Source organism: Capra hircus, chromosome 7, assembly GCF_001704415.2.
Source record: "Capra hircus breed San Clemente chromosome 7, ASM170441v1, whole genome shotgun sequence".
Taxonomy (NCBI): Eukaryota; Metazoa; Chordata; class Mammalia; order Artiodactyla; family Bovidae; genus Capra; species Capra hircus.
Genome location: NC_030814.1, coordinates 69,665,466 through 69,678,675, shown reverse-complemented (window position 1 = coordinate 69,678,675; position 13,210 = coordinate 69,665,466). Strand labels below are relative to the sequence as shown.

General features: G+C 35.6%; 1 protein-coding gene across 1 annotated transcript in view; it reads left to right on the top strand.

Moving 5' to 3' along the window:
• The window catches only part of GCSAML (germinal center associated signaling and motility like), a 46,238-nt gene that overhangs the window by 13,610 nt on the left and 19,418 nt on the right, over positions 1 to 13,210 (top strand). Inside the window, exons 2-3 of the mRNA XM_018050542.1 lie at positions 8,467 to 8,526; positions 12,000 to 12,049. Of these exons, the coding sequence (XP_017906031.1) occupies positions 8,467 to 8,526; positions 12,000 to 12,049 (110 nt within the window). The remainder of the gene's footprint in view (positions 1 to 8,466; positions 8,527 to 11,999; positions 12,050 to 13,210) is intronic.

The following is a 13,210-nucleotide window of genomic DNA, read 5'->3' as shown; positions in this document are numbered from 1 at the left end:
TGGTTCTGGCTCAACCGACCTAACAGAACTCTTGTTGAAGACAGGCCATGATGATCAGAAATCTCTTGGTGAATGGTGGAGGGTGAGGAGCTTGGTGGGGTTCTGGTTAGAGTACTTTGGCAGGATTTTTACTAAAATTGAATTTTATAGGGAAGTGCACAGATAGGACTAGGAAGAGGTTCAGGAGACCGATTCAAGTTTGTTAGCCATAACAAATATCTAATCTTACCAGGCATCTATCTACTTGCTTCATTGTTATTTATTAATGCCTGAAGTCCTAAATGTTGATGTAATAAAATTTGTCAAGTTTTTGTGGTTTGGTTAAGATAATTTTCCTTTAATTGATTTCTGTATTAAGACAAAATTTGCATATGGCAAAATGAGCAAATTTTGAGTGTAACACTTGTTGAGTTTTACAAATGTGTATACCTATGGAATGTGGTATATATCTGTAGAACATGTGTATAGTCATAGAACATGTGTATACCTATGAGAACACCCCAGTCATGACATATAATTTTTCATCATCCCGGAAATTTTCCTCATGCCTCTTCTCAATCACCTCAACGTACTCTTCTATTCCCATTTTTGTTTTCTTACAAATGAGCTCATAAAATATGTACTTTTTTGTGTTTGCTTTTCAGTGAACATTAATGAAGAGATTCATCCATACTGTTGCATGTGACAAAAGTTCATTCTTTTTTGTTACTGAATATTCCAGAGTCTGTTTAGGTGCAAATATACAAGAGTATGATTATGCATTCTTCTATTCATAGTATTTGAGTTACTTCCTATTTTGGGCTATAATGAAGAAAGCTACTATAAATATTCATATTTAAATGCTTTTGTGGATATATGTTTTCTTTTCTCTTGGGTAATTCCTTAGGAAGAAGTTTTCTCCCATTTTTATGTAGCAAAGGTATTACTCTGGATTTTCTTGTACTGGTTTTCTTCATTAGATCTTTGATCTCTGTTAGTAAATGGATTAAGTTAGGGGTTTTGCTTTTTTTCTCTCTCAAAAAAAAATGACCTAGATTTTGAAACTTCAATTACTTGAAGAGCTGTTCTTTTCCAGTTGAACTATAATATCTTCTATATTGTATACGAAGTGTCTACATATGATTGGTTTATGTCTTGTACTCCTTTACTAGCAGCATATAGATTTTTATTATTGTGACTTTGTAGTAAGACTTGATATCTGGTGTTATGTTATTCTCTATAACATCACAGAGGTTTGATATAATAAATATAAACCATAGCAGAATGATTTTAGTAGGATGGATTTTAATGTAAAGAATTTGGTACCTACAAAATCACTGGAATGGCTGTAGTTGTGGCTTTCCGCCTGGGCCTCTTTATAAACACATCTTTACCCTACAAAATTGACCAAGCTATCCTGCCTAAGAGGTTTTTTGGGTGATTCTACATTAAAACTTTCCCCACCAGTACTGTCTATGAGGCCTGAGAATGGACACCAGAAGGCTGATGCACAAAAACTTCTTGTCTGTGAACCTGACTTTTGGAGGAAGAGCCACAAAAAGGCTTCTTCACACCTTGAGCAGCATATAATTTGAAGCTTTAATATTGGTGGCAAATGATTCTGAGGAAAGGAGTCATCACTTTTCTTTTTCCAGAAAGAAGATGGAATAGATATTAACAATGCCCATTAACTATGCTCAGAACATGCCCTCTTTGTTCTTCACTTCAAAATTGATTTAACTTTTTGAGGACTTTTACCTCTTATATTTACTAAAAACTAAATTATTTGAGTTAATCAAAAGTGTCAGCTTGAATTTTGATTGGGATAACATTGGCTATATAGATTAATTTCTGGGCAAAAAGCTATGCTGATGCAACCACTATTCCAGTCAAAACAGTTGTGTGTAACTTTATTCAAAATTTTAGTGTATTCTAAAAGAGTTGTAATTTGTGTTTTTCTTGCATTCTTTGTTTAGGTTGATTTCTAGGTACTATTTATAATATCAGATAAAGTACATTATACTCTAGCCTAGTGTTGTTAAAATGCTATTGAATTTTGTAAGATCGTTTTGTGTCTACCAGTCTTGCTAACTTTGTTATTTCATGGTTTGTTAAGTTAATGCTACTGGGTTTTACATATAGTTAATATATAAACTACAAAAAAGACTTCTACTTCTTTTCATTTTTTACAGCTCCTGCCTTTTTCTTGTTTTGTTTTCATTAACTTTGCTGTATGCTTTGATATATTGCTTTTATCAAAATAAAGAAGTTCCAACTTAATATACATTTTATGAGAATATTTATTATTAACGTGGCTAAATCGTATCAAATGAATTTTTGAAATTGTTGAGATAACCTTTAAATTTTTTGGTTAGATTTCTAAGATGGTAAATATGTTAATATGTTTCTTTCATTTTTTAAAAAAATTAATGGCTTAGAGTTCCAACAGCAATCAGTGTTTGATAAACAGAGTTGGTAGTGAGAAAGCAAACAAATAATGAACATAAAATCCATTATCAATTCAGAACTGTATTGTTACTGACTTTACTGTCCTGTCTTAGCAGTGTCTAAGTGAACTTTGGGCTTGTGAATAAGAGAGATTGTTAACAAGTAATAGGAAATGATTAGGAAAGGCTTTTTTCCTTGTCTTTTTTTTCTCTATTAGTGAATTGGAAACACTGTAAGTTGCATGACCCGTATCCATTCCTCAAGATTCCTTGCTAATATAATTTTGATTTTATTTATTTTAGCAATATAATCAGCTCTAATATCCCTTGTAGGTAGGCATATCATTAGATGTTCAATGAGATGACCTGGAGCTTCCTATGAAATATTTTTCTTTTCTAATAAATATGTTCAACATAAATAGCATCTAATTTCCCTTTTATAATTACTTTGAACATGGACATGATGTCTGAGGTTGTGATAATAACAAGACAAGCATGATAGTGACACCAAAAATGTAGGCATGGCAAAAGTAACAAGCGTGTCTGCCAGATAATGCCCCTGACTGTCTCAACCCAATATCTGTAAATGTATCTAATTATTTTCAGAAAAATGCACAAATAATGGACAAACAAAAATCTATTTGCTTAAGCTTATAATTTTTCTGTTAGCAGATTAATACAAGCTAAGTGAAAAATATAGTACAAGTCAATAAAGGCATTGAAGTTCAAATAGTTGATAATATGGTTCTTTTTTTAAACTTTTAATTTTAATTTGAACTTGATTAATAATATCGTATTAGTTGTAGGTGTACAGCAAAGTGATTCAGTTATACATATTCATGTAACTATTCTTTTTCAAATGATTTTCCCATGTCAGCTCAGTTCAGTTCAGTTGCTCAGTTGTATCTGACTCTTTGCAACCCCATGAACTGCAGGACGCTAGACCTCCCAGTCCATCACCAACACCTGGAGTCCACCCAAACCCATGTCCATTGAGTTGGTGATGCCATCCAACCATCTCATTTTCTGTCATCCTCTTCTCCTCCCACCCTCAATCTTTCCCAGCATCAGGGTCTTTTCAAATGAGTCAGCTCTTCGCATCAGGTGGCTAAAGTATTGGAGTTTCAGCTTCAACATCAGTCCTTCCAATGAACACCCAGGACTGATCTCCTTTAGGATGGACTGGTTGGATCTCCTTGCAGTCCAAGGGACTCTCAAGAGTCTTCTCCAACCCCACAGTTCAAAAGCATCAGTTCTTTGGCATTGTTTTCTTTATAGTCCAACTCTCACATCCATACATGACCACTGGAAAAACCATAGCCTTGACTAGATGGACCTTTGTTGACAAAGAGATGTTTCTGCTTTTTAATATGCTGTCATAACTTTCCTTCCAAGGAGTAAATGTCTTTTACTTTCATGGCTGCAGTCACCATCTGCAGTGATTTTAGAGCCCAGAAAAATAAAGTCAGCCACTGTTTCCACTGTTTCCCCATCTATTTGCCATGAAATGATGGGACTGGATGCCATGATCTTAGTTTTCTGTATGTTGAGCTTTAAGCCAACTTTTTCACTCTCCTCTTTCCCATGTAAATTTTACATAATATTTAGCAGAGTTCCCTTTGCTATACAGTAGGTCCTGTTGGTTATCCAGTTAAAATACAGCAATGTGTACATGTCAGTCCCAAACTCTTAATGTATCCCTCCCCTAGACCCTTTCAATTTGCTAACCATAAGTTTGCTCTGTAGGTCTGGGAATCTGTTTTTGTTTTGTAAGTTCATTTGTATAATTTTATTTAGATTCTATATATAAGCAATATCATATAGTATTTGTCTTCACTCAGGATAACAATCTGTAAGTCCATCTATGTTGCTGCAAATGACATTATTTTTATTGGCTGAGTAATATTTCATTGAATATATGTACTGCATCTTTTTTAGCCATTCATTTTGTCAAGGAACAGGTTATTTGTATTGATAACCTACCCTTTCTGGGATAACACCTAGTTGATTGTCATGTGCTTTTTCTGATTTTTTAAACTTTATTATTTTTATTAAAGTATATTTGACTTCTAATACTTTATTAGTTTCAAGTGTACAACATACTGATTCAGTATTTTTACAGGTTATACTCTATCCAAAGTTGTTATAGGAAAATGGCTATAATTCCAGTGCTAAACAGTATTTTCTTGTTGGTTATCTATTTATAATAGTAGTTTGTCTCTCTTAACCTCATATCTCTAATACGCCCTTCCGTCTTTTCTCTCCCTTTTGGCAAACACTAGTTTGTTTTCTATATCTGTGAATATCTTTTGCATATATTCATTTGCATTATATTTTAGATTCCATATATAATTGATATCAAACATTATGTCTTTGTCTGACTTACTTTGTTGTTGTTGTTCAGTTGCTCAGTCATGCCTGACTCTTTGCGACCCCATGGACCGCCTGAAGCATAGCAGGCTTCCCTGTCCTTCATCATCTCCTGGAGGGTGCTCAAACTCATGTTCATTGGTTCAATTGCTTCAGTGGTTGATGGTGCCATCCAACCATTTAATCCTCTGTCATCCCTTTCTCCTGACTTCAATCTTTCTCAGCATTAGGGTCTTTTCCAATGAGTCGGCTCTTCCCATCAGGTGGCCAAAGTGTTGGCGCTTCAGTTTCAGCATCAGCATCAGCATCACTCCTTCCAATGAATAGTCAGGGTTGTTTTCCTTTAGGGTTGATTGATTTGATCTCCATGCTGTCCAAGGGGATCTCAAGAATCTCCTCCCAGCACAATTCAAAGGCATCAATTTTTCGGTGATGAGTCTTTTTTATTGTCTAGCTTTCACATCTGTACATGACTACTGGAAAAACCATAGCTTTGATTACATAGACTTTTGTAGGCAAAGTAATGTCTCTGTTTTTTAATATGCATCTTTCCATTGTAAGGGGCTTTCAACCTTCTTGGCACCGCCTATCTCTTCTGGAGAACTCAGGAAATTTGCATGCCAGATCATGATCAACCCAAGCCCTGGTACTTTCCTGATTATAAAAAGTTAAACTGAGAGAATCAAGGATCCAGATCATAGAATTTTGTTCCATCATAAGTCTGGCTTCAGGTCAATTTCCAAATTGCATTCTGTATCTATGACTGTCAATTTCAAAGGAAACGAAGTCTAACAAAAAGGAAAAGCAGGCTTTTTAATAGTAAGAGAAGTGTATTCACTCTCTAGTCCACCATCACTGTGATAAAAACCAAATATCATGAAAAAGAAAATTACAGACATATATCACTGAGGAACATAGATGCAAATGCTCAATAAAATACTGGTAAATAGAATCCAACAACACATTAAAAACATTATATACCATGATCAAGTGGGATTTATCCCAGGGATGCAAGGGTTTTTCAATATATACAAATCAACGAATGTAATACACCATGTTAATACATTAAATAATAAAACCTATATGAACATCTCATAGGTGCAATAAAAGCTTTTGACAAAGTTCGACACCCATTTGTGATTAAAAAAAAAAAGTACCCAGAAAATGGGCATAGAGGGAAACTATTTCAACATAACAAAGGCTATATATGGCAAACCCACAGCAAACATCATTCTCACTGGTGAAAAACCTGAAAGCATTTCCTCTAAGATCAGGAACAAGATAAGGATGTCCATTCTCATCACTGTTATTCAACATAATTTTGGAAGAGCTAGCCATGGCAATATGAAAAGAAAAATAAAAGGAATCCATGTTGGAAAAGCAGTAAAACTGTTACTGTTTGCAGATGACATGATACCCTACATAAAAAAAAATCCTCAAGATGCCACCAGAAAACTACTAGAGCTAACTGATGAATTTGGTAGCTACAAGATACAAAATTAATGCACATACATCTCTTAAATTCTTATACATTAACAATGAAAGATCAGAAAGAGAAATTAAGGAAGCAATGTCATTTATCAAGGAGGTGAAAGCTGGAGTAAGAAATGGCAAGCCACTTCAGTATTCTTGACTGGAAAATTTCATGGACAGAGGAGCCTGGTGGGCTACAGTCCATGGGGTTGCAAAGAGTTGAATAGAACTAATTAACTAAGCACAAGGAAGCGAAAGACCTGCATTTATAAACCAATAAGACAACACTGATGATGAAAGAAGTCAAAGATGACCCTAACAAATGGAAAAATATACCACGTTCTTGGGTTGGAAGAATCAATATTGTGAAAAATGACTATGCTACATAAAGCAACTTACAGATTCAATGTAATCTTATCAAATTACCAACAATAATTTTTAGAGAATTAGGATGAAAAATGTTGCAGTGTATATAGAAAGGTGAAAGACCCCAAATGTCCAAAGTAATCTTGAGAAAGAAAAATGGAGCTAGAGGAATAAAGCTCCCTGACTTCAGCTGTTGTTCAGTTGCTCAGTCATGTCCCACTCTTTGCAACCCCATATACTGCAGCACGACAGACTTCCCTGTCCTTCCCTGTCTCCTGGGGTTTGCTTAAGCCACTACACTACAAAGCTGCAGTAATTAAAACAGTAAAGTACTTGCACAAAACATAAATATAGATCAATGAAACAGGATAGAAAGCCCAGAGGTAAAGCCACGCACCTATGGGCACCAAATCTATGACAAAGGAAGCAAGAATATACAGTGGACAAAGACAGACTCTTCAACAAGTGGTGCCTGGAAACCTTGACAGCTACATGTAAATGAATGAAATTAGAACCTTATACCACACACAAAAATAAGCTCAAAATAGATTAAAAACTAAAATATAAGACCAGACACTATGCAATTCTTAGAAGAAACAGGAAGAACACTCTTTGACATAAATCACAGCAAGATCATTTTTGACCATCTCCTAGAGTAGTGAAAATAAAAACAAAAATAAACAAGTGAGACCTAATTAAACTTAAAAGCTTTTGCTTAGCAAAGAAAACCATAAATGAGGTAAAAAGACAACCCTGGGAACAGGAGAAAAGAAAGTGTTTGAAAAAGAAGCAACTGACAAGGGATTAATCTCCAAAATATACAAACAGCTCAATTACAACAACAATAACAATAAACCCCAATAGGTGGAAGACCTAAATAGACATTTCTCCAAGAGAGACATACAGATGACCAAGAGGCATATGAAAAATTGCTCATTATCACTAATTATTAGAGAAATGCATTTTAAAACTACAATGAGGTATCACCTTACACCAATCAGAATGACCATTTCAAAAAATCTACACACAACAAAAGCTGGAGAGAGTGTGGAGAAAAGGGAATCTTCTTGCACTATTGGTGGGAAGGTAAATGGATATAGCCACTATGGAGAACAGTACAGAGTTTCCTTAAAAAACTAAACATAGAACTATTATATAACCCAGCAATCCCACTCCTGGGCATATACTCTGAAAAACCATAGTTCAAAAGGCACATGCCCCTCAGTGTTCTTTATAGTACTATTTACTATAGCCAGGATATGGAAGCAACCTAAATCCAGATGAGGGGATAAAGAAGATGTCATACATATATACAATGAAACATTTTTCAGCCATGAAAAGGAACAAGGTTGGGTCATTTATACAGATGTGAATGGACATAGGGTCTATCATACAGAGAGAATTAGTCAGAGAAAAACACATACCGTGCATTAACATGTATGTGTGGAATCTAAAAAAGATGGTATAGATGAACCTTTTTGTAGGGCAGGAATACAGATGCATATGTAGAGAACAGACCTGTGGACATGTACGGGGCGAAGTGGGATGAGGTTGACATATAAATCCATCATGTGTAAGAGAGATAGTGAGAACCTGCTGTACAGTAGAGGGTGCTCAGGTCAGTGCTCTATGGGATACAGGCTGGGGAAGGTCCAAGAAGGGGGAAATACGTATATATATGGATGATTCAGTTCACTGTGCAGCAAAAATTAACACAAACTGTAAGGCAACTATACCCCATTTTTTGAAAAATATTAAGGAAAGCTGAAAAAGAAGACAAAAAGATTTGGAAAGAGGTAACAATCTCTTTTTTTTCTTGTGTGTTTTCTAGTTGCTTGAAAGACAATCAAAAGGAGCTTGGGAAGGTAAGCCCAGACGTGAAAAGAAAACGGTAAGAACACAGCATTTCAGAGTATTTTCCCCAGAGATTTACTTCCAAAATCTCTGTACCATGAGAGCTAATGTCCTATCTTAGACCTCTTACAGCCACAATGATAAAATTCTTTGGCGATTGCCTCTAAGACTTGGCAGAATGTTAGATGGAGACTCTAAACATGAAAATTGGGTCATTAGTACACATATTTTGTTTCTTAATAGTTATATAATGCGAGTGCATGAATGAACAGCTGATAGAAAGGATATTTGTTTCTGGTTGGTTATTTGGAATGACCACACTTCCAACCTATTCCACATACTTGGAATAATTAGGGGAAATATAAATCTAATCATGCCTTTCCCTTAAAACCCATCAATGTTTTTCTATTACACCCAGAATAAAGTCCAAACTTTTCACCGTGGACTAAAATTCAGTACAGATTGACTCCTGTGTATGTCTCCAATATCATTCCTCACCCTGCATGCTCACCCGTTTTCTTCCAGGAGGTCATATCCTTCATGCCACTCATCTTCACCTCAGGGCCCTGGCACATGCTGCTTTGCTAGTGCTCATGGGTTTCATTTTCCTTGTTTGTGACAGAAAATATCTCTTCTGGAGATGCTGGCTCTTGATTTCTATGAGCTCCTTGACTAGACTACGTAAGAATGCTGTTTCCATACCATGTCGATTTTCTACACTGCCTCTCTCTTTATATTTTGCTATTGTTCAGTTGCTCAGTTGTGTCTGACTCTTTGTGACCCCATGGACTGCAGCACACCAGGCTTCCCTGTCCTTCACTATCCCTGGAGTTTGCTCAAACTCACATCCATTGAGTCGAGGATGCCATCCAACCTCTGTTGCCCCCATCTCCTCCTGCCCTCCATCTTTTCCAGCATCAGGGTCTTTTCCAATGAGTCAGCTCTTTGCATCAGGTGACCAAAGTATTGGGGCTTCAGCTTCAGTGTCAGTCCTTCCAATGAAAATGCAAGATTTACTTCCTTTGGGATTGACTGGTTTGATCTCCTTGCAGTCCAAGGGACTCTCAAGAGTCTTTTCCAGCACCACAATTTGAAAGCATCAATTCATATTTTTCTATGTCTTTTTTAACTTGTAACTTTATATTGTTAGTTTGACTTTTTACATTCCATTTTCCTCTATAGAGCAAGTGCTTGTGAAGGCTTTAACCACTGCTTGAACTTGTTAGTGCCTGTCAGTTGCCCAACCCTGAGAGGACACTCATGGAAAAAAAAAAAGGCAGTGAAAAAGCAATCTATATCTGGACACTCATATCTTGCCACTGCTTAGATTAACAGAAATGCCATGACTTGTTTATCAGTCATGAGGTTTTCATATCTTTGTACTCAACCCCTTTCTTAATCATTTCATCTCAAGGTTTGTGTTTCTGTCTCTGAGATGACTCTTTCTAGTCTTACAAAATGTGAAGTTATGGGGGATGGAGAGGAAGACCTTGATGTTTGTTGGTGACAGGAAATAATTTTTGAGGAATCAGTCATTTCCTAAGTTTCAGCTATGCTTTCTCTGCACAAAGGAAGATGTAAAAATAGTGGAGTGGCTATGCCTTCACTGTGACTCTTTGCAAATACCCTTTACATTTTGTAGCTGGAGAAGAGGTAGAAAATATCTTGTGATGTTTCTGAACTAATGTTCTGATTTCATTCTATATCTGTAATGTTTTCCCATGGATGTTCCAGAATTCATTATTCTTGAAGTTCAGAAGCTATTACACATCAATGTTCCCATGATTTGTGTTTTTTTCACCAATAAAATAAAATTTCAGATTCAAGTCTTTATTTCAGGAGTTATTTTTTAAAGATGTATTTGGATATTTTTGTTTTAATTGTTTGGTTCTCATGTCCTGAAACAACAATTATGTGATATTAAGATTTCTTTTTTTCATAATTATCATTCTTTTTCTAACCACTCTACCTCTTTATTTTCTACCACTTACTTTTTAGTCTTCAGTATGTTTTTTATGTTACTGCTTGTTTTTTTACTTTTCCTTGCTTTTAATACTATTTTACTTTCTCTAAAAGCTTTGCCATTTCTTTCAATTCCCCACACCCCCATTTATGCTAGCCCACTTTCCTGTTCCATGTATTATTATGAACAAAATTATTAACATAATTTTGTTCTTTACTTGTCTTTATTACATTGTTTCTATATATATATAATCCAATCCACGCTTGCAACTTTGTGCTTAGGACTTTGCTGTGCAAGCAGGTGATTTGTGAGATAAAGTAGTGTGTATATTTGTCCATTGGTTTAGTGAGAGTGCTTCCCTGGAGGCTCAGACTGTAAAGGATCTGCCTAGAATGCAAGAGACATGGGTTTGATCCCTGGGTTGGGAATATCCCATGGAGAAGAGAATAGCTGCCCACTCTAGTATTTTTGCCCAGAGAATTCCATGGACAGAGGAGCCTGGTGGGCTATAGCCCACAGGGTCATAAAGAGTCGAACATGGTTGAGCATCTAACACTTGCACTTTGGGGGAGGAGAGATAATCTAAGACTCAGGCTTTGATCTTAGTATGTTGTCTCAGATGGCCTCCTCACCAAATATTTTCTTCCCTCTGCTCTGAGCACATCGCTGTTTTTTGTATGCATTACCCTCTTTGAGTTGGGAATATCATTATAGGTTGTATCCTTTGTCACTTCCATTTTGTCCCTCAAGTTTAAGAGTTTGGGAAAAGGAAAGTTGTGTTGGCAACTTCACCCCTCTTTGTCTCTTCTTTGTTATGTCGTGTGGAATTGTGTGGCTGTAGAGATAATCTCTATTTCTTTCATCACTAGCCCATACTTTTAATGTCTGTCACTGCAAGATTGTAGTTATAATTTCTAGAACTTATGATTTATCTTTAAAGATGTCCTCACTCATCCAGAACAGCAGAGAAATAAATTGAATTTCAATATTATCCTTTGGGTCATTCCCAGTTTCACTATATTGCACATATGCCTTTCATATATATGCTAATATACAATATATGTGGTCTAAATAATTCAGAAATTCCTAAGTACAATAAATTCATAAAATACTTTGTTGGCATCTGTGGAATTTGTTCTCTGCTTTTCATTCTGTTCTTAGATTTGCGTGGTTTTCCTTTTTTCACCTTTATCAAAGTATAATTAAAAAATAAAAATTTAAGACAAAGTTTTAAGATAATTATAGAGTACTTGATGATTTACGTATACATTTTGAAAGGATTGCCCCACTGATGTAGTTAAAACATCCGTCATCTCACATATTTACCTTTATAAAATGTGAGAGCCTATTTCAATGATACAATACAGCATTAACTATATTTCATGGTTTTTCTGAAAGGGGAGTAAGCAAGTATTTAAATTTATTTAACCTTTGAACTATAGATTTAGCAATGAGCTTGGGTTAAGGGCAATTAAATATTTCTTTCAAGTGCAACTTTGGCTTCAGAGAACTGGAGAGTCTCATATTATTATCTTTTTCCTTTGTAGGCAGGAAGTGACTACATTTGAGATAGAAAATCAAGGTCAAGATAAGAAAAGTAAGTCATTGCTTCATAATATTTTTCATACTAGGTATGTTGTAAACATACAAATTAGGTGATGTTCTGATACTACGTTCCAGTTGGAGGAAATTCTGCTTGGAGTCCTTATAGGGATGTGCTGGTCCTTTACTTATTTTTATCTCACAAAACTGATCTCATTATTCTTTGTATTACAGTAGTATTTGAACATGATTTATTTTTGGCAGCATTTCATAAATTTCTAGGGGAAGGAATTAATCAATCTCTGCCAATTTTAATTTATATATTGAAGTTTTAAAATAGGGTCATATTATCTGGTGTTGTTGTTGTTGTTGTTGTTGTTGTTTTAAAGCATTTACTCCATTTGATATAGCATCTAGGTGTAGTCGCTTGGTTATGTTGACTCTTTGTGACCCCAAGGACTGTAGCCCACCAGGCTCCTCTGTCCATGGGATTTCCCAGGCAAGAATACTGTAATGGGTTGCCATTTCCTTCTCCGGGGGATCCGTCCAATCCAGGGATTGACACTGCATCTCCTGCATTGGCAGGCACATTCTTTACCACTGTAGTAATCATGCAATTACTCAAAATGAACAATTATGAAGAAAACTCACATTTTCTAATCACTATTGCTTCAGCTGTCCTCTCCTCTTCACAGTCAAACTTCTTGAAAGAATTGTATAGCCTCATTATTTGGGACTTTGCATTTCCCAGTTTAAACTCAGAGTAGTTTACTTCTGGTACTACTGTTCCACTAAGTGTATTCAATGGACTATGAAACAATACATTTTACCAGACTGTATCACAGCCATAATTAGAATTAACATGCTTAAAGAGCATCATAGTGCACTGCATATATAATTGTTATATGAGAATTATTTTTATTTTATATATGTATATGGTTGTACTGAACCAGGATATAAAATATACTTTTAAGTATGGATCACACTAAAAAAAGTTGAATGTCTCTGTTCAGATGTAACTACAGACTCTAAAGGAAAATATTCCATCGTAATCCCCATCACTGTATCTCTAGCACTTGAAAATGCTGCTCAGCATCTCCCTCCTGAAATTCTTCCTTCCTTCATTTATTTGACGCCACACTCTATTCTTTGGATCCTCAATTGTTGCCCATTGCTCTACTGTCTGATGCTACCCTGTTTCAGTACATCAGGAATG